The sequence below is a fragment of the Solenopsis invicta genome, chromosome 7, assembly GCF_016802725.1.
Source record: "Solenopsis invicta isolate M01_SB chromosome 7, UNIL_Sinv_3.0, whole genome shotgun sequence".
In the NCBI taxonomy this organism is placed as follows: domain Eukaryota; kingdom Metazoa; phylum Arthropoda; class Insecta; order Hymenoptera; family Formicidae; genus Solenopsis; species Solenopsis invicta.
Genome location: NC_052670.1, coordinates 1,000,980 through 1,027,738, shown reverse-complemented (window position 1 = coordinate 1,027,738; position 26,759 = coordinate 1,000,980). Strand labels below are relative to the sequence as shown.

Genomic DNA, 26,759 nt, shown 5'->3' with positions numbered 1-26,759 from the left:
GAACTAGCTATCTCAAATGTTCCTTCCGGATATTTACGTCGCAAAAAAATACTGTACAAAAATTCACTATACTAAAGCGATTCGTATATTGTCCTGATGTGTTTGAATCTTTGTTGATACTCCTTGCGTCTTGTGATCTTGGATTTTAAAATCCCCGCTTCGTGTGATTCCATTTTTATATATAAATGTAATATACTATAACAATGTATATATATTATTCAATCAAGTAATAAATGTTTTTCTACTGTAACTTTTATTTCACTCAGTATAGGCAAGGTATTGTAAATTATAACTTGATTAGATTCGGCTACGTCATCGAAATTCTTTTTCAATTTTGGTTGAAACCGAAATTCAACTAAAACTTTAATTTTTAGACAAAACTGGCAGAATTTTTGATCAGATTCTACATATAATAATTATTACGATTACATTTTACATAATGTATACGCGTGTGCATCACGCAAGATTTGAATCGCGCGATAAATCGAGAGGTCGATCTGTCGCGCGGCGATCGATGCGCGAGCGCGAGCACGATTGATCGAGAGTCGCTGTACTCCGTACTCCAGCGCGATAACTCGTGACGTGCTTCCCATTGAAATATACTACTGTATACTACTGGAACGCTCACGGGCATCAGATGGCGATCCGACAAAGAGGGTCCTAAGAGGGATCCTTGTCCCTTTCTAGTACAATATGACCAAAAGTTTCATCGTACAATCAGAATCTCAAATATTTAGATCTATGTATAGATTAAGAACGAATATACTTTTTATGGGACTGTACCATCCCCACTACTGTTCACTACGCGTGCGTAGTCGGCTTAAAAAAGGATAAAGATCCCTCTTAGAACGCTCTCTCTCGGATCACGGCCTAACACGGGATTTTATGGCCCTGCGCGTTCCAGGAGTATAGGTGGCCCCGTTGGTGCTGATCGCAAACGCTAGACGTCAGTAGGCACAGAAAGCAAAAGAGACAGCTGTGACTCTGTTCCTCGAGCGAACTCTTTAGTTCCCGCTAGCCGATCAGAGTCGCGTCGAATCCTTGCCGTGTAATCTGGAGCGATTCGTTTAGCCGTCCATTTCCCTAACCTCCAAAACGTCCGGATTCTCGGCACATATCTTGCCTCTTCGAGGATCATCTCTAATCTCTTTCTCTTTCTCTCTCGATCGCTCTTTCTTTCTCCTATAGTTTCATCCTATCTGTCCTTTTTTTCTCTTTCTCTGTGCTTCATTCTTCCATTTTCACTTTCCTATGTTTTTCTATCGCCTTTAAACTTTATCTCTGTTTTTCCCTTTTCTTTCCTCTCTCTTTCTCTCTCTCTCTCTCTCTCTGTCTTTCTCTCTCTCTCTCTCTCTCTCTCTCTCTCTGTCTTTCTCTCTCTCTCTTTCTCTTTCTCGCTCCCCACTCCACCGAGAGTCGCTCTGACGTATTGAAAAGTGTCTCTCTGTGTGAAGAACCTGATTGTTCAACGAGGTTTAAAGGACACGGTGAACGAGTGGGTACCGTGCGACGTTCGTCCCGCGGAAATCCTACCTGCGGTGGAGCCGAACGGCGGAGCAGCAGGAGGATCCCGGCGTAGACAGCGATAATTGCTGCGCGCGACGATCGGAGTGTGGCGAGAGGATCTCTCGCGGTGGCCACGGCTCAGCTTCCCGTCGCCGAGCAAAACAGGCAAAATTCCGACGATTTACGGTCTATGAGCGCCAAGAGTCAGGGGGACCCTGGAGAAGATCACGTTTCCAGGTGTCACGAGAGTTGCGTCCTTAGCGTCGCCCGTAAAAAGAGAGAAAAGGGAAAAATGAATAAAGCAGAGACATGCTCTCTCTTTCTCTCGCGGGGAATAGCGTATTGTGTCGCGCGCATTGACAGCGAACTGCTCCGGGAGCCCGAGAGGCGGACGCTCACGGTTTTTCGATAATTTCACCGCGTGTTTAAACGCGTGTTTAAGGATTGACACGATCTCGGTAGATCGCGACGTCCCGTGAGAAATTGTGCGCGGAGGTTGTCGCTCTTTCCGTCTCTCTCTTGGCGCGACCTCTCTCTCTCTCTCTCTCTTTCTCCGTCGCTCTCCTCCCTCTTCGCGCCTCTGTTTCGCTCATTTCTGACTTCGTACGAGATTTCTTTACAACGACGTAGTACTTTACCTTCATCATGTGAGATCGCGAAATCATGAGGCTGTCTATTATTAGCGCTTTTGTTTTGGTGCAACGACATCGATTTGTCTTGGGGGGGCTGTACAATTCTCGAGGTGACTCGACGAGTCCTTCTATCGTTTATGTTCGCATTAATCAAAAATATCCGAGCGATCTTTGTTCTTCAGCCGCTTTTTCCTCGCTCGATTAGCCAATCGCAAACAGTATCCTATTATGAAATTTGATGAGTAGTTACTTTTGTACAGATAGACGATTGATAAAACGATTTGTGCAGATAGACGATTGTACAAATAAAAACGATTGACCGTTCCTCGCAGAGCTATTAAACGTCTTCGGTATTTAGATTTGTGAAACGATTTAACAAAGATAAAATATATTTACTTATAGTCGCGCAATAGAAGGTATATCGTGGTTTACATATATCTTATTGTTGTACTATCATTTTTGTAGGGTAGGAGCAGAGAGTCCTTGCAGCGACATGAAGCGCGCAGCTGCAAAGAAGCTCATCGAACGTTACTTTTATCAACTCACGGACGGATGTGGAAATCCTCATTGTGACAATCAGCATTGTGCCTCCAGTGGCAAAGTATGACGTGACGATTCAATATTTGTTTATACTAAACTGTAGGAGGAATTAAATAACGTTTTACTTACGTACTTTGCCTTTGATTACATGTTAGGTAACTAATCTTACTCCAAATCAAGCGGCAGCTCAAGCGATACAGTTGTTCTCGCAAGAAGCAAGACTCTGCGATGGAACGCAACCCAGTAAAGTTGCTCGGACTACTATAGAGCCTGGACAAACGTCATTAGCAAAAACTCTACCTGTAAAAAGCATTAATTCTACGAGTTCTGATGAAGGTATTTAGTTGATTTGCTAAAAATACAATTCTCGAAGCAAAACATCTAATCATTATATCAGATGGTATGTAAGAATGTAAATGATTATTCATGGATGCAAATAATGTAATCTTGTTTCTCATTAGGAAAACAAGAGTCATATCTTACGGAAGCTAAGCTTCTGGATATTATAGAAAAATGTAAAGCAGAGAATTCATATTCTTTATTAATTCATACTCTGGGGGAAGTATTTTCTTCTGGAAAAGCATTAAGTCTCAGTTTTCAAAAGACTGAGAAAAGCAGTTCTCCTTTGACGGCACTTCTCGAACGAGCACCAGACACTCTGTTAAGGCCACCCGCAGATTTGAATAAAGAAGCGGTACGATCTCTTCAGGGGGAAGATAAAGAAGAGGATAGTAGTGATCCGTCACCTACAGTTCCTAACAATGATGATACCAGTGTCGATTTACCATCGGTCCGCAGAGCTTTTGAAGCACTTTGGTCTCTGCCAGGTATGAAAAAAGATACAATTTTGATTTAAATACTGCTCAAAAATGGATATCTTTGCTGACTAAAGTAAACAAATATTTTGTTCAACTCAATTAGGCGATGTGTTTGAGTCAGCTTTGGTCAATGCACTAGTCTCTTTGGCAGATGATATAGAATTAGATCTGAGAGTATTTCGTATGGTACGATGGGACAGTATGGATAGTTTGTTAAATGTATTTCTCATTGCCTTTGAAATTCCGATGCTTGGAAATAGTGAATATTTGGAATTAGCCCTCATTATGCTGTGCAAAGCGTTGAGCTGTGTACCAGTACTGGCACAAGCCAAGTTAGCACGCGTATGGGCCAAACATTGTAAATCGCGGCTTCCAAGTCTTCTGCAAGCGTTACAAGAACTCATAACTATCAAGGTGCTTTTTCTCAACTTTTGTCAATAGGATTTAGTTCACTTGCATAGATCGCGAATCAACGTGCATGTTGTATTATTTATTTCCTTATAGGTACTCGGAGGAATTTTCACACGTGATTATTGCGTCCAAGATGCAGACACTATTACCGCACCTACAAAAGTTATGAAAATTTTATATTATGCGAGTATGTTGGCTGGTGAATTAGATCCGCCTGAGTTAATATTGGGCGACGAGGGTGAGTCAACCGGTAGTGATAAAACTTCACGATCATCGATATCAGGACAAATTCCTCAGGTAGCATCTTTGTTAATTATTCTCAACCTGAGGTATGCATCTATTATATTCTTTTCTTATGATAAATAAACATACATTTTAGGATCTGTTGGCGACGGAATTAGGAATTACTGCGTTGGACGCACGTAAACCTTTCATACCATTTACTGATTTTTACAATGAGCCACTTAGCGATGCCATAGAAATGGATAAAGATTTTGCTTATTACAAAAGCGAAGAGCCAATGAAATTTAGCTTCATGAATTATGCTTTCATTCTTACGCCGGCCACCAAAACTTTGGGCTTATATTATGATAATCGTATTAGAATGTATAGTGAACGACGTATGAGCTTTTTGCAAACTGTTGTCGGGCAACCTACTAATCCATATCTCAGATTAAAGGTCTGTTAATTCAAAGATGTGAAAATAAGACGATTAGCTTTGAAAGAATAATGTAAATTTTATTATTTTACATTTAAACACAGGTGCGAAGAGACCATTTGATAGATGACGCATTGGTGGAATTGGAAATGGTTGCAATGGAAAATCCATCTGATTTAAAAAAGCAATTGGTTGTCGAATTCGAGGGAGAGCAAGGTGTCGACGAAGGCGGTGTGTCTAAAGAATTCTTTCAACTAGTTGTTGAGGAAATTTTTAATCCTGACTTTGGCATGTTCACTACTCAGGTGAGAATTTGTGGAATTAACTAAAACGTTTTTTCTACTTTGGCATGTTTGATGTCTTTTTATGTATATTTGTAATTTAGATCTATAAAACGTGATTATTATTTCATTTTAGGAAGATACGCAAATGACGTGGTTTAACCCGACATCATTTGAAAGTGACGCACAGTTCACATTAATAGGCATTGTTATCGGTCTAGCAATTTATAACAATGTAATTCTGGATGTCCGCTTTCCAATGGTGGTTTACAGAAAATTACTAGGTAGAAAAGGCGGTTTCCCGGATTTGGAGGATTGGAGTCCGACATTATATCGAACAATGAAAGAATTAATGGAGTACACTGGAGATGACATGCCAGAAACATTTATGCAAACTTTTCGAGTGGGTTACAGGTACGTCTTTGATAAACTCTCTACAACAGACGCAGAACAAACCTTTAGCCTTTTATTGCAAGTTTTGACCTGTGATGTTATTCTAAGCTCTAAACTTTACAGCTGAAATCTGGGCAGCTCACTTAAAAAGAATTGGCTGTAGTATTTTTTAAAGAATTAAAATGTATTCATAATTTGTTTTTTCATTGAATAAAAATCATAAAATAACTGAATATTTATCATATGCAAGTCATCGAATAACAAATAAATTTTTATTTATCATTCACAAATGGTCGAGTAATAAATACATTTTTATTCATTATTCAATGGTAAAGAAAGTTATGAATAAATATTTATCAATTGTCAATCATTTCTATTATGACTTGAGGCGTCGAAGATGCTTTTTGCCAAAGAAAAAAAACCGTTTTATAACTTGGAGCAAAAGATTAAAGATTTTCTATATGTATTATAAATCAAAGCTTAAATAATCACAGCCAAAATCTTATTATATTTTCTTATTGCATCTTTTTATAGAGATGTATTTGGATCATTATCGTTCCACGAGCTCAAGGAGAATGGTGATGAACTGTATGTTACACAGGAAAACAAAAAAGAATTTGCCGACCTCTATGCAGATTTCTTGCTTAACAAATCCGTGGAAAGACAATTCAATGCCTTCAGACGTGGCTTCCAAATGGTTACGGATGAAAGCCCGCTCGCGTTACTCTTCAGACCTGAAGAGATTGAGCAGGTGACCATCGTGACATGACATAAAGAACACGTTATATCGAATGACAAAACTGTTCTAACAAAATTATTTGGATATGCACGTAGCTCGTGTGCGGAAGCAAAATATTTGACTTTGCCGAGCTAGAAGCAGCTACGGAGTACGAAGGCGGCTATACGGTAGACAGCGAAGCGGTACGTAACTTCTGGCGTGTAGCACATTCCTTGCCACCGGAGAGTCAACGAAGGCTTCTTCAATTCACCACGGGTAGCGATCGAGTACCCGTCGGCGGTCTTTCGAGACTCAAAATGGTCATTGCCCGACATGGTCCCGATTCTGACAGGTAGTGTTCGCATCAACGCTGATAACTTATCAAATACTCATTAACGTATGTTTTCAGATTGCCAATAGCTCACACATGCTTCAATGTGTTACTATTGCCGGATTACAGTACAATAGAGAAGTTGCAAGATCGCTTATTAAAAGCAATTAATTATTCGAAAGGTTTTGGCATGTTATGAGCATGCTCCATCGCTCCTGTTTCTTCCACCGTCTTTCGAACGATATTCGAAGTACATGATAAGACTCGATTACTTTTGTCATTTTATTCGTAGCTACATTATTCAGATGTATTTATCATAGTAATCCAAAACCGTGCCAGTGCGCTTAAACATGGAAACGTTGCTTGTGCAATATGAAAATCATCAAAAGGCTCCTAACGTTCTAAAAATTCCAACGAATCAAAGATCGAATCCTTTGTACAAAAAAACAATGTTCTTAAAAAAATGCTTTGAAACTTGCATCAGTGCAAGAGTCGCTTGTACTATACTGTGTACTTTTTCTACTAAAATATAGGTAACGAAGACCGATTTCGTTAGCCATTCCGAAACGATTGAGGGAAGAAGTGCAAGAGACATTTTTTGAAACGCACGACTACAATGAGTGTAAAAACCGAACGCGGAACTGCATTATAAAAATAAATATGTAACGTTAGCAGAACATAGTCGACATAAACAGGATGCGTTTCGGGAACTCAATGGTTGCAATCATTATGTGATTTTACGTCAAGATATTTTATTTATTATTGCTTAATTCATTACGACAACAAAGTGAATTGTAATGATAATTGATATATAATGATAATTTAAACTTTTATTATTGAAGGGATTTATTAGTATAAGTTATTGCAACTTTTAATTCAGTTTATATGTTTACAATATAGATGAAATTTTAATTTTAAACAAAGTGAAATTTTATTTATAAAATACTTAATGTATTTGTAGAAATGTGATTTATATAATTATGTTATGTATAACGTAACATTTAACTTGGATAATAGTTTAATGAGTAAAAGTGATAATTGGTACAAAACGATGTTCGCTTTTTTTATTGATTTGCAGATTTTTAATATAAATATGATGATAAAAAAAAATAAGAGAGGCTTTCATTGTACGAAGTTGTTTTTAGATGTGCCGTTTAGCTTCCTAAACGCATCTGATGCAGCAAAGCCGAAAACAACCCTTAATATGAAACACATTGAGCTAATGTCACTCTGAGCAGACTTTTTTTTTGTTAAGTAAGGCGTGGGATAGTGGCGCTTTTGTATGTATTTTTCTTTCAATTTCTAATATTTTTCTCATATATCTCGCGTCACAATGATGATCAAGTAGTATCGAATAGAAATTCGATTTGTATAAACGTTTATAATAGGCAGCTCTTTAACGGCTGCCAGACATTGTCAGTCGTTTTATTGTTATTCACGTGACAATAAAGCTCTCAGAAAAAATACCACCCTATTCATTGTATTAACAAAAAAAACTAAGTATTATATTAAGTCGTTCAATTATCTTTTCCATTATTCTTTTTTTTTTCAAAAACTGAAAAAGATTTTTGAAATATATATAAAAAAATCGTTTATTGAAAAAGTATATATTATTATAAGAATTGTGATAACTCGTCTTTTTAAACTTTTATATTTTATTGAGAATCTCAGAAAAAGAACTAAATGCGATGTTGAAAGGTTGATCTTTTATTTATATAGTTACTCGAATGGCACGACCAATCAAAATAAATTGACTTGCTTATTCGTCATTTGAATGGACAATATAAGTGGGTGCAGAATAATTCCCTACATCCGGTCACAGATTTTTCCTCAATCTTTTGGGAATACGAGATTGGAGCTTAAATACGTGCTGCAATTCGGAATTCCTAGGCCGTTATTCATAATTGATTTTTATATTTAAAACTGTCTTAAGTACCATCTAAGATGTCTTCAATCAATCAGCGAGTCATATTAGCATCTTAAAACATTACTTAAGACGATCTTGGAATAAGAATTGATAAATATCGGCTCAAATCTTATTACCTCTTGTCAGAATATATTCTGGCTACTCTCATTGCTACACCACTGACCACTGCTGACCAGCACTGACGCTCCACTACTTTCTGGAGTAATCCTGCTCGCCTTTAAACATCTAGGGACCTTACTATAACCTTAAATTTCTCCAACAAGTTATATATTAGGTTTGATCGCGTTGCATGCTCCAATATACTCCAACGTGCTCCAATACATTTGCAGCAAACGTATCGGAGCACGTTGGAATATATTGGAGCATGCAACGCGAACAAACCTATTGCTATATAGGGTACGATCAAAATGATGCTACAAGTGCTTTGAAACATCTTTCGATTGGTCAATTTGTAAGATTCTTTATTCTGATTGGTTAATGAAATTAAAATGAAGTCCCATGGACTGAAGTCTCAGGCTGAAGTCCCATTAAACTTCCCGTGTAACTTCAATGATGATTTTTACTCTTTTCGTTTCCGCCCTAGAGAAAAAATTTCATAATCCCTGGATTGATTGCAGCCATAGTAAAAGTTCTTAAGTAACCGTTGGAAACTTACAGATATAAAAATCGCATCTCACTACATATATATTTGTATGGCAAAATCAGTGTTGGGTAGTAACTAGTTAAAAAATTAAAAGTTAAATGATCAAGTTAAAAAGTTAATAATTTTTAGCTTATCTAACTTACAAAGGAAATTCGCTAGCAGTACATCGATTGTAATAAAGTTTTATAGGTATGTAGCGTTTACTTAAACATTTACTACAGTAAAGTCGTAAGTTGCGATATTTAAGCATTCTCGAGAAAATTATTAAATATTTCCAGCACCTATATGTCCAAATGCATAGACGTTTCTCAGATCTCAGATCTGTCTTTGTCTCGCAAATGGTAACGTAGTGTACGAGATAAAGACAGATTTGAGATCCAAAAGCGTCTATGAATTCCGACTATAGTACCGTTACAGTAGACCCATTCCGTTACTTCATAACGAAATATCACCAGCTAAAATATCGTTACGTGTCGTTGCGCAGCTTTTCTACCATATAATATCTGCGCAACGACGCTGTAACGATAGATCTTATTGCAGCTTGTATACAAATTCCTTATCTAATCAAAGCATTAAGGCGATGCTGGACCAGTTTCTATACGTGCATATTTTTGGACAGGCATTTCTCGTAACTGGCTTTACAGATCGCAAAATCCTTCTCCGCAATTAAAGTAGTAACAAAAACATACACGGGAAACTATAATTTAGTACGAAAAACAAAAGTAAATTAAAAAATTATAGTTTAATTATTGGCTTCTGCAGCCGACTCGTGACAACATGTGCCCTATATAAAAGTTTTAGACTTTGTATGTATGAAATAAGTAGTTTACTGCGTATGAATTAAATAAAAGAACAATACGACGCTTGCAGAATGGTCCTAGAAGCTCTAGTATGAGAGAAATGGATGTCTGAAAATTGTTTATTTGTTATGTAATTTGCACGTGCATTGGTGCAAAGAGCAGAAATTGGTTTCATTGTAGTTCAGAGATCTTGCATTAGAGGCGCTAAAGTAAAAAAAACAAGGACAGATGAGTGCGTTTGATAAAGTGCGCTAGTCTATTCCCCTTACTCTTCGCCTCACGCGCGACCCACAGTTCGCCGAAAAAAAATCTACAGCAATCTGCAGTATCGACGTTAAGTGAGTTCCACCGTCAGTTCAGCATCGCCTTAATAATTACATGGTTTCGACACAGTCGTCTTTTGAGTTAGAGATGTATTCCCACGAACGTGTTCGCAAAAGATATTCATATTCATTTATTGTTAATATAAATATTTCGCGACCGTTATAAATGAGCGCTAGTGGAAATGAAGATCAACAAGATTTCGCAACGATACTATAGGTGCTAGAAATATTTAATCATTTTTTCGAGAATGCCTAAATATCACAACTTACGGTTTTATTGTAGTAAATGTTTAAGTGAATACTACACACTCATAAAATTTTAATAAAATTGTTGATGGACTGCTGGCGGTTGATGGATGGTTGATGGATTTCCCCAGCTGTTAGTTAATTTTAAATAACAATTTTTAATTTCAACTAATTTTTGAAACATAATTTATCAACTTTTTTCCTAAATTAAAAATTTATCTACGTAAAAGAAAAAAAAATACATTCTTACATAAAAAAAACATTTCTTTTTTATTTCATAAAAATTTAATTTACGCGAATGTAAAATTAAATTTGTTTGATTATCCATTAATAATTGTTTTGAGTAATCTAATTTTAAAAACTTACGAACTTTTATGTATATAAATAACTTTTTTCATTCATAATATAATACTTTTCAAAATTAATTTTTAATTTAATCCTGACGTAAATTTTAATTAGTTTTTTGTTTATATAACTTTTAACATAACTAAATTAACTTTATAAGCCATTAATTTAATTTAGTTAAAAAATATATTAACTTATCCAACCTTAAACAAAATTAAAATTTATTTTTGTAATGCAAACTGCAAACGTTAATTTATTTACTTTCGAATTATTCGGGTACCAAATTGTCCGGACAAATTTGCTCTTTATTTAGATCTGATTGCACATTAATGTTGACTTTAAACAAAACTTAAACATGTATCTGTCTTTCTTTATCTTTCTTTCGAAATAATAACAGACATATTTAAATCTCGCTTAAAATCAAAATAACATCGATTAATCTTATATCTTTTATCGACATGCAATTATTTATATAGGCTGATAACCACGATAAATGGGAATCCCCTGGCTTCAGATGGAGTGAGAGAAACCTTGATACTTGACACTTGTTCCACATCATCAGATTTTTATCTTTGATTCGATCGTGATATTCTCAATATTCACGTAAGTAAATGTATAAAAGAAAGTTTGTCAATTTTGTCTCAATAAATGAAAAGTATTGTGATTTAAAATAGTTGAGAGATTACGTCAGATTAGACAAGCGCTCTATCTATGTTACGCTCCGACAACGGTGAATAAAGGAACTTTCTAGAAACATCCGTCGAGTACACGGTACGTAAGATATAAAAAGAGAATATTCTACATGTGAAAAATAAATAAATTATTCATACAATTTCACGTCGCGATTAAAATTTCATCGAGATTTATATTCTTTTTTCTGTCACTTGTTTTTTTTTTTTTATAAATTTGATTAACTCTGAAATACTATGGATGAATTTTCAGCTTTAAGTTTTTGTTATTACATTTTGATAGTTTAAAATAACATTTAATAAGATTTCTTTTACATAAAAATATTGTCATTCTAACCCTTTGCAGTCTACAAAGTATACGTGAAAAGTATTAAAAAATAATTAATTGTGGGGATGTAACAAAAATATGAGCAGCATTCCAGAATTAAGTAAATGTTTTTAATAGTAATCAGATATATTCAAAACATGATTGCCAATTTTATTATGTAATTATATGATATGCTTTTTCTTATAAAAATATTTTTTGCATCAGTTACAGGATGTCTAATAATAAATCAGTAATTAACATGCTGCAAGAGTTGTTAGTTAAAAAAGGAGCTGTGCCTCTCTACACTTTTACAAACAAAAGAATTAATGAGAACAGAACGCTATTCGTATGTAATGTGTCGTACAACAAATTCTATGCTTCGGGTGAAGGAAATTCCAAAAAGGAAGCCAAACATACTGCTGCAGAGAATATGCTATCACTGTTGGAGGCAAATAATGAAGTTTCAATACTAGCAGATAAATCTTCAGTTGCGAACATAAAGCCAAAAAGCTTTGAAATGAACGAAAAGATTTCATCGCCCTCTTGTCAACCGTCAACCCCTGTCTGTAATTACATTGGAATGTTGCAAGTAAATATCGCAAGTCACCTGTCAAATATTACAGTTTAAAAACTAATTGATACAATTTTTTCTCTCTGCACAGGAATTGTGTCAACAGGAAAAAATAAACCCAAAAGAAATTCATTATAAAGATCTCTATCAGGACGGACAGGATCACCAGAAAATATTCACGATAGAAGTCATTTTGGGATCAAAGAAGGCGACGGGTACGGGACCGTGCAAGAAGTCTGCTAAACAAGAAGCTGCGAGGAAGTTACTGATGAGTCTAAATTCAAAAGTAGTTAATTCAAACGTAAATAATGCAATTGAGTTAGATAGAACTAAATTAGATATATTTAGCATAAACACAAATGATCTTAAGAAGAAAATGCTTGAGAGTGCAATACGAGATTTAGGCACAGAAATATTAGAGGCAACTGACAAAGAAACTTCATTGGTAGTAGAGTTATCGGAGAAGGCAAAGTCACTCTATCTTGAAAGTTTCACTGAAAGATATAACAGGGGAATCGATCAGGAAATCGATCCATCTCAAATCCAGAATTTTCACATTTTATTTAAGAGTAATTATTTCTGTAAGATTCCATATGACACAAGAAAGAAGATGCAGATTATACAGGACAATTGCAACTACCAAACGAATCTGATGCATGAGATCAGAGAAGAAATTGAAAGATTATTAGAAGTTAAGATACGCTTCTCTATATGTCGCGGAGAGAAGAATCACATAGCGTTCGCACATCTGATGTCCAAGCCTCGCGTCACGCAAGTCGGCGTAGGTAATACTGAAACTATAGCAAAGTCTTGCGCCATACATAACCTCGTGAAGGCTATTTTAATATTTTTTAGTAACTAAATTTCACACTTCTGAACGTATATGATATTAGTTATAAAGAATAATCCATAAATATGGAATAATAATTTGTTTATGCGCAATACATCGATTCACATTTACATTCATATACATATATATATATATATGCATGTATGCTGTAATCTCATCACTTATACTTTTATTATGTTACATACATCAAGTTTGTAACAAGATTGTATATATGTTTTTATTTTTAATCGAGTTTTATAAATTAAAAAAACAATTGTAAAACGCATGAATTGCAAAAATAAATTTATAAGATTACATCGAAAGTGAATTTGTTATGAAGACCGAAATGTTCACCGTTCTCACTAGAAATCTTTTTTTTTATAACTGAACTAGTGTACACTTGAAGTGAAATGGGCATATGTTCACGAGAATTAGCGAAAATGAGAAAAAAAGTTCTACAACAGTCTCACAGGAACCGAAGACAGACCTAATACTATCTGATACCTGATACAAATTTTTAGTCAAGCGATTTAAGCTTCTTGTGCGCATGCGTTGCTTTTGATCATCCGTCATTTGGCGGCAAACTTTACTTTGTTCGCTCGATTTCTGTTGGTTTGGTAGTGATCATTTGAACTCTCGTAAAGTATCCCCTTATTAGGAACACGTTGCCTAATTTACGAAAATGTCAGATATACGTGTTCTGGGTAAGCGATTAGGGCAACGCATTGGTCAGGAGGCGATCGTGCTCGGCAGAATCACGGAGGTATGAAAATATTTTAGGTTAGGTTACCTCTGTTATTCATTGATTTATACAGGAAGATAATTCTTCATCGCATTATTATTATTATAAATATTGATTATTATTAATTAAATAATATTTTCAATATATCATTAATATATTTTTTAATAAAGTTATTTAAGGTGAGAAGGAATTGGAATAAGTTTCCTCTTGCCATCTTATTTTAAAATGACTAAAAATTAATTAAACTCGATCAAACTTAATTAATCTTATCGAATTCCTTATAAAATGGCACTTTATCTAATAGATCTTTATTTATGTTTTAATGATTCATGTTTGTGTAAGGCCTATGTAACTGTAAAGCCCAGTTACATAGGTAATAGCAACAGAATAAGCAGCAGTTCAATATGATAAATAAAAAAAATATGAAGCATTTAAATTTATTAAACTGTTACTCATTCCCTGTTTTCTTTTCCCTAGTTTGTTCATTGTGTCCACGGCTTAATGGATCCGATTTAACTTGATTTCTATCTTTTTCTAGTTCTTAGAATTAGAAGTCTGTTCTATTGAGTCGGAATAAAAGTCTATAGCATTTATTAATGAGATTCAAAAAATGTTTAAATATTTATACATAGATTTATGTACAAATGTATATAGAGGTATGTGGAATCTGCTCTAAAGGATGTCTTGTGAAATGAATTATTTTCAATTAGCATTATGATTTGATCATTGTCAATGACTGAAGACCTATTGAAAAATACTATGAACTTTTGTTCCGACTCAACATATAAACCTAAAATATAGACCTAAAATGCGTTTGGCGCATTGCTTTTGCAGAAAAGTTCAGATGGTATGAGTGCAGAGATAACGACGACGGATAACGCTCGAATTAATGTGACATTCCCTCAGTCACTTGACATTAACGTCTCGGACTACATAGAGATGCGTGGTATGGTCAAGTCAAAATCTACTATGTCCTGCAAGAGCTATGTATGCTTGCCTGAAAATCTGACTGCAGACTTTGGTAAGTAAAACGTTCTCTTTCTTTGAACTGAAGTGTCGACGGCGTCCTTAACAAAGGGATTTGCTATAGATGTCAACAACTACAATACAATGGTGAACGTACGCTGTGCGTTGGGAAATCAATTAGAGGAATTACTTTATGGAGCTTAGAAATATAAAGCTCCAAAGAATTTAAGTGTACAAATTGTTTACTGTTTCTTTTCTTACATTCTCCTCTTTTTACATTCTATTAACTGGTTTAGCATATATATCCTTACCATAAAAATAACAAGGAATGCTGTAATATAAAATAAAAGCATTCAAACTCCTGCATTCCTCTCGTTTGTACATAAAATTGATCCATAAAATCTGATAAGTACAAGTATACAAACATGCGAAACTGTAATAAATATATTAGAACTGTAATAAATATATTATCTCAATAATATATATTGGAACACATTTTTGTCTTTAATTATACCTATGTCACAGTTGCGTTTCGTGTGTAATCCAAAGACGAGCAACGACAATTGCAAGATGTTACAGGGCATTCAGTATGTTGTCTGAAACATAACATGAAACATTTTCAAATTTTATTATATATGGTTGGATTTGGAAAAAAATAACCTTTAATTTGGCTGCAAAAAATTTGAAAAAAACCTTATGAAGGTATTTTGTTAAACAAAACAAAAAATTTCTTTTCTTTACAACTTTAACTCTTTGAATCGTACTTTTATTTAAAAAAATTTTTTATGTCTTCTACTTTCGACGATATTCGCTCCAAAAGAGAAATACCGTTTTTTTTTCCAAGAGGTGTTTTTACCCCCAAACATGAAATTCCGCAGATATAAAAAAATATGGGTCTGTTAGATATTCGTATTTAACAACATATTTTAAGGAGAATCAAATCAGCGCTGAATACCCGTGACCGTTCCCTTGTTAGTATTAATTTTATTAATCTATATAATTTTATAATCTAGCATATGTATCTATGATTCACATCAGATTAAATGCGTAAATCTCGTATCCTTACCGAAACCACTGAGCTATATGTTCACTGTGTCCACCGTGTTTACATGTTAGACACCATGAAAACCAACTATTGAATTCCGTAAGCTTCGCGTTGCATTCTTCGTTCCTGGTGCCACCGGGACTGGGAGCTGTTTGCAATCCGCTAACGGTGCCTATATGCATTAAGCATATTGCGCAACGCGGCAAAGGTTTGCGGCAATTCGGACACGCCGTCATCTATAATTAAAAAAGCAAGAAAAAGATTTTACTATCGAAAATTTGAGATTTGATAAATGTATAAATTATACAAAATCCCAACTAAGAACCAAAAATGTACCTTTAATTTGTTAGGAGTACTGCCTAATCTGCCGAATGGGACCCTTGATCTGCTCAATCCTTGCATGGAAGCCGATATGCTTTTGCCACAGAAATGACAAGATACATGTATCTGTTGCGGCGGTTTCTCCTGTGGCGTTGAGGACCTCATAGCAATGTCAAATTTGGCTCTTTGAAACCACAATTTCCATGAATTCAAGAGATGTCTGTAACTGTAACAGAAACATAGAATAAGAAATCTAATTATTTGATATTTGTAAGAAGCAAAGTGACACGTGGTTCCATGTGAAAGCAAGTTAACTGCATTCTGAATTCGATTTCAACTCTCATCTCCCATATATGTATATTTTGGTTTTATGAAAGATTGGAGAGTTGGAGATTGTAAGTTAAAAAATATGAAGAAAAAATGCTAGAGCTCGTTCTTTAGATCATATTTCAATATTTGCGAGAGAAGTTTGATTGTAATACATACTTTGTAATCCATACTTGAACTTGATTCTCTTGAAGTAGCTTAGGCGGAAAAGTTCTGATAGCGATAAGAGTACAACTCTGAACATCTGAGGTAATTTCCAAGTATTTACTCAATAACTGTATACCATCCATACTTGCGCCTAAAATGCGTTATATGATGCGTTATAAACAAGAGCGCATAATTAACATCATATATTTATAAAAATACAAAACATATTCGAGTCACAACCTGTAACCAAGAAGCCCGCTAGATCTCCATCTTCAATTACCTTCTGGGTTAGTTTTTTTAAATATTCGTGCAGCTTATTATCTGATAAGAACATGAGAGCGAATGCTACTCGATCTTCGACAGCCATACCATTTTCGTTCTACAAAATCGAACTGATTAAGCGTCTAATATCAATCTCATTAAATTTTGAATCATCTTTGCATATTTATGCACTTACAAGCACGCTTTCATAGGAGTCGTTATCTGCAGTCAAGAAGCTAAATGTTGCTCTTAAATAAGGATCTGACAACTGGGATTTAGATTTCTGACATGACTCTCTCCATAATGTGGTACGCTCTTCAGAAAAACCTGATAGTGCCATAGCTACCATATTCAGAATAGTCGTTTGTTTCTTGCTGGCACCTCGGTTTAAAATATCTATAGCCTGTCTCAGGCAGAGATTAAATACCGCGAATGCTGCTGCTTTCGCATACGCGCCTTCTTTCTCCAGTTTTTCCAGGTATGCATTATCATATGCCGTATTGGTCTCTCTGTCAAATCGCAAACCACAGAGAAAAAGACTTCTTTCTCTGTCCGGCGATCTATATCAATCGAAATTACATTAAATATACGTATATGTCCATATTTTCTCAGTATTTTTATGCACTCAATTACCTGTAGACTTTTGTCATGTAACCAGAACCTATATCCGTCCATGGGCGATGGATCACTTCCGTTTTCAAACCATTGACTGGATTTTGCTGATCTAATTTCATAACTGTCCTATGTAAAAATTGGAACATTATGTTTACATATACATATATTTCCAACTATAAGGCATTGTAATTTTACCTCACACCGGGATGCTTATTATCGGGGCTCTGTATGGTGCCGTCTTCTACTAAAGAGCGACTTAGGTATAACCATTGCCATAAATTTTTTAAAGTTTCGTTCTCAGCTATATCGCCATTATGAGTCAATTCTGGCTGCAAACGCATATAATTATAACTCAATTACATATAATTAACAGTAGAAATAAAGGGAAAAATAATCTAACACAAGCAGAAAAACAAAACAAATATTAAAATATTTGGCTCTATCCACTTACAAGCAAGCCATATTCGAACATAGCACGCCTTTTAGTTAAAACTGAAATATCATCCAGTTCCTTGTAAACGCTATCCTCACTGTGTATGTATTTAAATGATTTAAAAGCACAATTCCACATGAGACATGATCGCGCGGACCAATTTAATGTTATTCTCTCAGATACAGTGTAATCTGTTATGCCTATGTGTAAAATGAAAACGTTTTAGTAATCTTGAAAAATACTGCAATATAAGAGGATTATACTTAAAGATATCAGACACCTTGTAGCGATATTGCCAACAATCGGTTCTCATCGGTTGGATGCCATGAAAAACTTATGGGATTATGCCACGGTGGTAAAACCACTCTTTCCAAAACACCTGGTTCGGTATCCTCTGCTCCACAGTACTGAATGTCAAATAGATGCAAGCCAACTGCAAAATAAAAAGTAAATTTGTCTGCCTTTATTTTATTTTATTTTTTTTTATTACCCGTTTAACATATTTAGCATTAATTATAGAAAATTGTACACAAGGTGTATCAGATCACTATTCTTTTTTCTCAATAATAAAGTTTTTCGAAAGTTGTGGAAAAATTTTAATTACCAAGATCTATCTGAAATATCCAACAGTGGCATTTTGATTTTCTATTCATTTTGGAAAATTATAGGAGGTAAGGCTCTGAGTCAAATCTAAAATTTCAAATGAGAACATAGGTCAAGAAGGATTATCACTGGATAGAGCTTTTAAAAACAATTTTCACTTAAACTTTTTTTTATATCACTTATGATTTTCGATAAAAATAATGAAATATTGGAATACGAGTAAGATTACCGAGTTGGTAAAAATGTTGGTAAACAAAATTTTTGGTACTTTAAGCGTATACTTGGTTATGAACACATTTCTCTAAATGCGCTTTTGTTGATTAATGTGCGTCGTCAAGCGTTCTTACGCGTGATACGGGTAGTCTGCTACATCTTGTATACATACGCTCATTATATAATTAGAGTTTAAAATTATGGACATGTTATACCTGAGTCTTTTTGTAATGTGCCAATTAGATTTCGTCTAGTAGGACACCATAGCACCTTTGTTACTTGCCGTTGCGGCATTATAGTAACAATTGGTTTCTCAAAACATCGAGTATCCCAAATTGTTATTAGATTGTCAACATGTGAAAGTAGTTGATAATTATTGTGAGGATTTACCGACAAATTATATATCGCTTTCGTCGGAGTGACATTCACCACCTTTGCAGAATCTAAAAGAAAGAATTGAAGAAGTATCGATAAGTGAACCATACATTAGTACATTAGTGTAGATAGTATTTTTGAAGGGTATACCTCTAAAATCAATAACTTTCAACTGTTTGTTATTGACACCGAGAGCCAGACATCTCGGTTCGTGTTTAAACCAAGCGGCGGAATGTACAGTTTCTGATATGCCGGCTTCTATCACCGGTCTCTCCGAGCCTTTTGCACAATGCAGCACGTCCCAGAGCAACACAGAATGTTCTTTGCTATGTTTGTCCAGACCGGACATGATCAGGTGAGTGTCCACTGGATTCCAGGCAACGACATTGCACGATCGCATGTACTTAGGAACTGGAATTTTATTGAGATATAGAGATTAAGTGATGTATCATGGAGAAGTAATCTCGCTCAATAATAATGTAGCGCAATGATCTCTACAAAATTCTCTGCCAATCAGGCCCTGATAATCGAACTCCGGGGGGCTGAGAGTGCTCAGAACTATCTTTCCATTTGCGTGGCCACTGGCAACAATGTCTGGCTCCGGTTGCGGATACACGTCGACGCATCTCGCGTAGCTGTTGATGGTAACGGAGCAGACCAGCTCGGCGACGGAGTGCTCCGAGATTTGAAGATCTGCGTTGGGAAAGAAAAATATACATGTAAATGTCTCTTTCAAGCGTGAGTTTAGTGTACTTTTGACGCAAACTTACAAGTTTGATCGTTCTCCCGTACGCTGTTATCGCGCGGTCCGATTTCGTAGAGATTCAACAGCGCGTCGCTGTCCCACGTGATAAATCGGTCCGAGTGAAAGGGGGACCACAGCACGTCCCATTTAGGGCGGCTCATCTTTCCCACTGCCTCGTCGATCACGCTACTGTCAAAAAGCCGTGGAACATCGCGTTACTTTGCACCCCACAATGTTGAAACACGCAGGTTCAACGTGCACGGCAGGTAGTGCGGGTAGTGCGATTCCGTCGCGCGATATCCATCCGGTGATCTATCGACATGCCAAGGAAACGTCTCTGGTTATCCTCTGCAACGTCCGTATGGTCGTCCGTCCTTCGGGGAACATGCCCTTTCGATGTGTTTACATTTATTCCGTTTATCACGCCATCCGACTTTTCTCCTCTCGCGGGAATCTAATCAACAATCGACAACCGAACCACACTCGTCAGATGTCGTCCATGTCGTCAGATAAGCGACCGCGAGGTAACGACTGCGTTCGTAAAACGCAATCGATCGATCCGACGTGAAGTTGCCGCCGAGCGATATTCGAAATTCACGCGAAAAGGCACAGCCTGTTTTTTTCCAACTAGTTTATCTTCTTTCCTCTTCAATATTTAATTATAAATTCTACTCGTTTTAACGACGAAGCATAACGTGACCCGAACAACAGATCTATATAGAGACATGTTCGCTGAAAACATTGAAAATCGAACTGCGTATCGGCGTATCGCATTGCGAGATACGAAAGTGTCGCCAACATGAAAAATTTCCCATTGGCGGCCGTGCGCAATATGGCGGCTCCCGCTAAAACGCGCGCGCCACAACTTCGAAGGAGAGGGGAAGCGTCAGATCGCGTATTTTGCGTGTTTGCGCGTATTCACGTTGATTCACGTGTCGCCTCTTTCATTACTTTCGATTGTATCGGCAGACGGTGAGACGTCTCGAGATGTCTCGAAATAGCGTCGACGGGAAGAAGCGGTTCCGGCGGCTTTCGGCGAAGTCGCGCCGCAAGGTCTCAAGGTCGAGGAGAGAAGCGATATTGGATAGATAAACACGCAAGACCGCGCGAGTACGTCACGATCTCGTACATCCCCCGTAAAAAACACGAACCGATAGCGGACAAGACCCACGTGGGCTCTCTCTCGGACGACGCCGTTCGGTTCGACGTCGCGTTCGCGTGCCGACTGCACGAGAAGGAGAGAATAAGGCGAGGAGTGAGACAGATTCGTTTAATCTAATTCAAGATCGGGACGAGCGGAGAATTCGCTTTCGGCAGCAAACGGGGGGTACAAACTCTAATGCTCGACATGTGACTTGAACCGCGAGCAGATAACACGAGCTGCATCTCTTATCAGCGATCACGAATCGACCTAGGACTAGACGCTCCGCGCCGACTGTCGCGCTAACAATTGATGCTTAGAAAACGCCAAGTGTCGGTGTGACGTAAGGAAAGGCGAAACAGCTGTGGTGAAAGACTAGAGGAATTCGGGAAGGAGGAAAATAATTAAGAAAACACGTACGCATCGTTGGAGAGGTGGGTGACACTCACACATACACATATATTTGAGGCTGCCATGCTTGCACCGTTCCATGCCCCCCACCGCGTCCTCCAGCCGTACGTGCATTTTATAAGGACTGTACGCTCGTTACAGTCAGCCAGTTATCACGGTGTGACCGTTACCGCGTCATCGTTGTCGTCCTCGTTCGGCGTACGGGAATCGGATTGTCATCGTCCTCGCCACCTGCTCAGAAATCCGTCGTCGGTAGCGCAACTTGCCAAGATTCTCGGCGCCTCCTCGTTCGCGACAATGGCCAAAATTAAGGTAAGTATGCGCGAGAGCGCAGTCCGGCTCTCTCCTCGAAATTACGCCGTCATCTCATGTGGGACGTGGCTTTGAGAGGGAAGAGGATTTTAAAACCGGCATAACCCCGATCTCTCCACATTCCGCCTCGGGGAAAGGGCGTGGAAAAGTGGACTTTACACCGTCATTCGGAACTTTTTCTTCCGTTAATTATTTACACTTGGAACTACGTGAACATATTCATCGCTAATTGGAAAATCTCGGGAATATTCCGCTTAAAAAAAATATTCAAATTCGAGTCTGATATTATATACGTTTGAAAAAAGTATTTAAAATATTTCTTTTCGGTTAATTTATAAAATTTACGTGTGAAAAAGAATGATGTAGAAAAAGAAGGATCCCTCTTATATTATCTATTAAATATTCTTGTTACTTATTCTCAAGTAATTTTGTAAATATTTTACAACCCTTAGACAGGACCAGTCGTCGACATTCTTGGCGATGAAATGACGCGCATCATATGGGATTCGATCAAGGAAAAACTCATCTTGCCCTACTTAGACATTGAGTTGCATACGTACGACTTGGGTGTCGAGAATCGCGACGCGACGGACGACAAGGTGACGGTGGAATGCGCTGAGGCAATCAAACGTTACAACGTCGGCATCAAGTGCGCCACGATCACGCCCGACGAGAAACGCGTGGAGGAGTTCAAGCTGAAGCAAATGTGGAAGAGCCCGAACGGCACCATCAGGAACATCCTGGGCGGCACGGTCTTCCGCGAGGCGATCATCTGCAAGAACATACCGCGCCTGGTGATCTGTTGGAAGGAGCCAATCATCATCGGCAGACACGCGCACGCCGATCAGTACAAGGCTACGGATTTCGTGGTGCCAGGTCCGGGAAAGCTGGAGATCATGTGGACTGGCGATTCCGGCGAGAAAATCAAGCATACCGTTCACGAATTCAACGGAGCTGGCATCGCTCAGGCTCAGTACAACACGGACGAGAGCATTCGCGCTTTTGCCCATAGCTCGTTCCAGTACGCGTTATCGCGCAACTATCCGCTCTACTTGTCCACCAAGAACACAATCCTCAAAAAGTACGATGGTCGTTTCAAGGACATATTCCAAGAGATCTACGACAAGGAGTACAAACAGAAGTTCGAGGCGAAGAAGATATGGTACGAGCATCGGCTCATCGACGACATGGTGGCCTATGCCATGAAGTCCGACGGTGGTTTCGTATGGTCGTGCAAGAATTACGACGGCGACGTACAGTCAGACTCGGTGGCACAGGGCTACGGCTCCTTGGGCATGATGACATCGGTTCTCTTATGTCCAGATGGTCGCACCATCGAAGCCGAGGCCGCCCATGGCACCGTCACCCGTCACTACCGTCAGTATCAGCAGGGCAACGAGACGTCCACCAATCCGATCGCCTCTATTTTCGCGTGGACTCGCGGGCTGCTGCATCGCGCTAAGCTTGATGACAACGCGCGCCTACGACACTTTGCCGAAACTCTTGAGAAAGTTTGCATCGACACCATCGAGGCTGGTTTCTTTACCAAAGACCTCGCCATATGTATCAAGGGCATGAGCAACGTCACCAGGGCCGATTACCTCGAAACGTTCGAGTTTATGGACAAGCTTGCCGAGAATCTGAAGAAACAGCTCAACGCGTGACTGAAGGATGACAACGAAGAATGTAGCCTACGAGCCAAGTATTAAGTCATTGCATTGTAATGAAAGAAAAGAAATATTTACGTGGTTACGGGAAAAAACCAGGCTTCAACGAGCACATTATATATATATAATTGCATGCATATAAGATTGTCACAGTTACGTCAAATCTTCCTTGGTTTTATGCTACATGTCATAAGCGCGTTTAATTTTATCTTAGAGTCATTGATCACGCCATTGGTTTCGTAAAACGTCACTAGTCGATTGCCTCATATTTTCCTCGTGGCTATGTAATAGATATAAAAGGCAAGATAATGATATTGACTAGTGATTTGATCAATTCAACTCGGCAAAATAAATAATATGGTATAAATCATTGTCAGTCGTAGCGCTACATTTTAAAATTGTAGAATTTATACAATGCTACGAATGGACGAAATGATTTAATGAAACAGTTTTGTGCACTGGTTGGTTAAGGAAAGCGAATCTATTCATAAATAATTGTATAGATTTTTAAATAAATTTTTTTAATAGAAGGCAATAAATCATATTTATATATATATAGAAAAACTCATTAAAATAACTTTGAATCACTTTATATTAAAGGTTAATCTACATTGTGCTTTTCTGACTTTCAATTTTTTTGCTTTTTGCCTCTTTTCATACTATTTACTGTTTTATGAAAATTGACGAGATAAAAATTAACCAACTCTGAAAGAAGACAAGAAAAACGTGACAAGAAAGACACTTGCCGATAAAATAGTGCTCAAAGAAACAAAAGGGTAATAAAGAGCAAGAAACAGGAAGCGAAAAACACATTGTTGATTAGCCGTAACTACTTGTGAAAAAAAATCTTTGGAAAATTAAAAAGAAAAAAAACTTTTTTCTAACAGTATGGAAATTTTTTCTCGCTTTTCAAATCTTTACATTAAAATTACGTGATTTCATTATTATTACTATTATTATTATTATATATATATATATATATATATATATATATATTCTCATGGTTATATTATATAAAAATTGTAATAATACAGTATTGCATTTTTTTTAAATATTTTTCAAAAAAGTTGCAATTTAGCGTAGCAAATAACAGCTTCTTAATCAGTTACGTTTATCGGCTATCAACTCGTGATTACTTAATTTCGCCCACAGTTCAAACGAATGTTGTGCTAAACGTCGAGATAGGACTTTTCATTTTGTTGCAATCCGAGCAAAATCGATGGAAAACAATTATATCTTCGACATTTGAATAATTTATGGAATTGCATAAGTAATTACAAGAATCTTAATAAGTCTAGTTTTTTTTGTTATCTGTAAGATATGTAGTAAATAACGCACGATAAGTAAACCAATAATTTCTCATACAAATCGACATATCATTTGTTTGAATCTTTTAAAGTAAAAGGTTTTAAACGGACGCTGATTGGAATGACTGATCAAACTCTGATTAACTTCTCAAATAATATTTGTTAGCATTTATTTTGTTAGTATAAATGAAATTACTAATTTCTTATCAATCAACGTATATTTATTAGTTTCTTATCATTTAAAAGATTAAAAATGATGAATTATACGTGTTGGACATTTTGTTGCGAGCGATTCCACTGGTTGGATTAAGCCTGATTTATGCAGACTGACGTAACCATAAGAAATTTGCCAAACACAATCAATTATTCTTCTAGAAATTGGCAATGAAGTTGCCTTAAAAATAATTTTCAACGATTAAATAAAAAGAGGGATTGAAGTGTAAGGGAAAATTACAATTTTTAAAGCCTTAAAAGTGCACAAAGAATCTGATTATTGTATTATCTTATTAATTTATATTTCTGTAGAGTTTCTATGAGTTTACCAGATCAATGCGGAAGTCTTGATCCCCTTTTTGGTATTCTTATTAGTTGACAGATATTATGGAAATTATATTAGAAAAAACTAAAGCTGTGACGTCAAAAACTGTCTATGAAAAATTCATGCGATTTAAATTATTTATAGTGCTACTTTATATAGGCAAAAGTGAGTCTAAAAAAGAATATTATTTATGTGTGATTATAATTTTTTAAGTTTCTGAAAGCAACAAAAATAAGGAATATTAAAAAAATGCTTGTGATGAATTTTGGGAATTCAAAATGTTTTTTAACAACTACTGTATTTGTTCTTTTCCAAAATTTGTACATTATAATCGCAAGCAAATATTTCTTTTTTTTTTAACTTATTTTTACCGATTTTTACTAAATAGCACTGTAAATAACTCAAACGACACAAACTTTTTTTTATAGCCAGATCTTGACGTCACTTTTTCAACGATAAGTATCATCGTATCTGTCATCATAGTAGGTATCTGTCAGTATTAATACTCTGTAATATTATCTTTTCAAATAAGTCCAGAACTTTTGCACTCACCTATTAGGTATGCACAAAAATTCTGGCGGTTCATTTCAGAGTTTTTCAACTTTTAAGTATAATATATTGATCCCAATATCAATGCATGCGACTCCATTTTTATAATAATTCTTGCAGCAACGATTGAGAAAATAAGAGGAAGTTTTAGTAGCGTTTATGAACAGCATTTATGAAATAAGAACGGAAGTTATTAAAATGCACATAAAAGCGTTGAAAGTAAAACTGATTATTTCTTTCGCTTATTGCAACATCGCCATACACATTATATATTTTGCCGTGTGCTTCAGTCTTAGAATAAATTCAAAAAGCAAAGGATAAGTCTGTTATGTATAATAACTTCTCAATTTTACTTGGCAAACATTTTTTTTATTACATCAATAAAAAACACTTATTATGTCTCGTTCAATAGTCTCGTTTATTATAAGATTGAATATAAAGACGCCATTTCATGGACAATTGCACCAACATATACTTATAAGTATGCTAGTGCAATTATCCATGCATGAAGCGGCATTTTTAGATTAACTTTTATGAAAGTTACCTTTCAAAGAACCACCAGAACTTTTTGTATATTTGAATATTTATTTCATTGATTTTATTAATTTCTTCTAATAGATTTTTTAATCCTTTAGAGAGAAAATATATAAACTTCCAAGTCTTCTTAGCTTGACTAAAATCAAATTAGTTTATAAATATGTGGAGATATAAAAAATGCTTTTATGTTTTTCAACAGTGACTTGCGATGTTTTAACGTGGCTTCGTCTATGAGACGAAGCCACATTAAAAGGTACAAAGGTCTATACTCGCATTGATTAATTGCGAAGAATTCATTAACCTTTCGAAAACTTTATAAATTATTCGTGCATTACGCGAAAATGAATTCTCTCATCTTACGTAACAGTCGCACGACAATAGGGGAAAGTAGGGTTATTGTACGCACTGGGTAATTGTACGCTTCGTGGTTTGGCACCTTCCCGATGAATAGAAATTATATCACGACGATATTTGTAGGCTGAAGGCATTTTTTAAATATATAACCATACGTTATATCATTTAAAAACGTAGTTAAT

The 26,759-nt window shown here is 36.4% G+C and overlaps 5 protein-coding genes across 14 annotated transcripts; 4 read left to right on the top strand and 1 right to left on the bottom strand.

Annotated features, from left to right (window-relative positions):
- The first annotated feature begins 1,325 nt into the window (after nucleotides 1-1,325).
- LOC105193546 (ubiquitin-protein ligase E3A) lies at nucleotides 1,326-7,754 on the top strand. Of its 4 annotated transcripts, none has more exons than XM_011158043.3 (12): nucleotides 1,326-1,671; nucleotides 2,604-2,739; nucleotides 2,834-3,014; nucleotides 3,140-3,505; nucleotides 3,600-3,910; nucleotides 4,001-4,204; nucleotides 4,287-4,586; nucleotides 4,670-4,870; nucleotides 4,983-5,260; nucleotides 5,774-5,990; nucleotides 6,074-6,309; nucleotides 6,367-7,754. In XM_011158043.3, the coding sequence occupies exons 2-12, from the start codon at nucleotides 2,632-2,634 to the stop codon at nucleotides 6,485-6,487; spliced, it is 2,523 nt and encodes an 840-aa protein (XP_011156345.1). In that variant the 5' UTR covers nucleotides 1,326-1,671; nucleotides 2,604-2,631; the 3' UTR covers nucleotides 6,488-7,754. The 4 variants fall into 4 exon arrangements, with proteins under 4 accessions (XP_011156345.1, XP_011156343.1, XP_011156346.1 ...); XM_011158041.3 differs by having other exon boundaries at nucleotides 1,326-1,743; XM_011158044.3 differs by lacking the exon at nucleotides 1,326-1,671 and adding an exon at nucleotides 1,755-2,248.
- Nucleotides 7,755-9,029: 1,275 nt separating this feature from the next.
- LOC105193544 (RISC-loading complex subunit TARBP2) lies at nucleotides 9,030-13,280 on the top strand. 6 transcript variants are annotated; one of them, XM_039451655.1, is made up of 6 exons: nucleotides 9,150-10,198; nucleotides 11,049-11,175; nucleotides 11,247-11,343; nucleotides 11,608-11,689; nucleotides 11,794-12,157; nucleotides 12,231-13,280. In XM_039451655.1, the coding sequence occupies exons 5-6, from the start codon at nucleotides 11,801-11,803 to the stop codon at nucleotides 12,999-13,001; spliced, it is 1,128 nt and encodes a 375-aa protein (XP_039307589.1). In that variant the 5' UTR covers nucleotides 9,150-10,198; nucleotides 11,049-11,175; nucleotides 11,247-11,343; nucleotides 11,608-11,689; nucleotides 11,794-11,800; the 3' UTR covers nucleotides 13,002-13,280. The 6 variants fall into 6 exon arrangements, with proteins under 6 accessions (XP_025991486.1, XP_039307589.1, XP_011156341.1 ...); XM_026135701.2 differs by lacking the exons at nucleotides 9,150-10,198; nucleotides 11,608-11,689 and adding an exon at nucleotides 9,030-9,047; XM_011158036.3 differs by lacking the exon at nucleotides 11,608-11,689 and having other exon boundaries at nucleotides 9,151-10,198.
- A 142-nt stretch (nucleotides 13,281-13,422) lies between these two features.
- On the top strand, nucleotides 13,423-15,171 carry LOC105193542. Its single transcript, XM_011158034.3, has 3 exons — nucleotides 13,423-13,731; nucleotides 14,545-14,731; nucleotides 14,801-15,171. Exons 1-3 carry the CDS (start codon nucleotides 13,651-13,653, stop codon nucleotides 14,878-14,880), a joined length of 348 nt encoding a protein of 115 aa, XP_011156336.1. The 5' UTR covers nucleotides 13,423-13,650; the 3' UTR covers nucleotides 14,881-15,171.
- On the bottom strand, nucleotides 14,901-20,227 carry LOC105193543 (GATOR complex protein MIOS-B). Its single transcript, XM_011158035.3, has 15 exons — nucleotides 19,787-20,227; nucleotides 19,515-19,709; nucleotides 19,167-19,427; nucleotides 18,857-19,084; nucleotides 18,106-18,258; nucleotides 17,844-18,025; nucleotides 17,588-17,721; nucleotides 17,411-17,518; nucleotides 16,974-17,337; nucleotides 16,757-16,895; nucleotides 16,529-16,667; nucleotides 16,058-16,268; nucleotides 15,743-15,957; nucleotides 15,191-15,272; nucleotides 14,901-15,109 (listed from the first exon to the last, which is right to left on the bottom strand). Exons 1-14 carry the CDS (start codon nucleotides 19,920-19,922, stop codon nucleotides 15,191-15,193), a joined length of 2,547 nt encoding a protein of 848 aa, XP_011156337.1. The 5' UTR covers nucleotides 19,923-20,227; the 3' UTR covers nucleotides 14,901-15,109.
- Nucleotides 20,228-20,709: 482 nt separating this feature from the next.
- Nucleotides 20,710-26,095, top strand: LOC105193541 (isocitrate dehydrogenase [NADP] cytoplasmic). 2 transcript variants are annotated; one of them, XM_011158033.3, is made up of 3 exons: nucleotides 20,710-21,336; nucleotides 21,455-21,625; nucleotides 22,078-26,095. In XM_011158033.3, exons 2-3 carry the CDS (start codon nucleotides 21,611-21,613, stop codon nucleotides 23,287-23,289), a joined length of 1,227 nt encoding a protein of 408 aa, XP_011156335.1. In that variant the 5' UTR covers nucleotides 20,710-21,336; nucleotides 21,455-21,610; the 3' UTR covers nucleotides 23,290-26,095. The 2 variants fall into 2 exon arrangements, with proteins under 2 accessions (XP_011156335.1, XP_011156334.1); XM_011158032.3 differs by having other exon boundaries at nucleotides 20,710-21,625.
- Nucleotides 26,096-26,759: the final 664 nt, after the last annotated feature.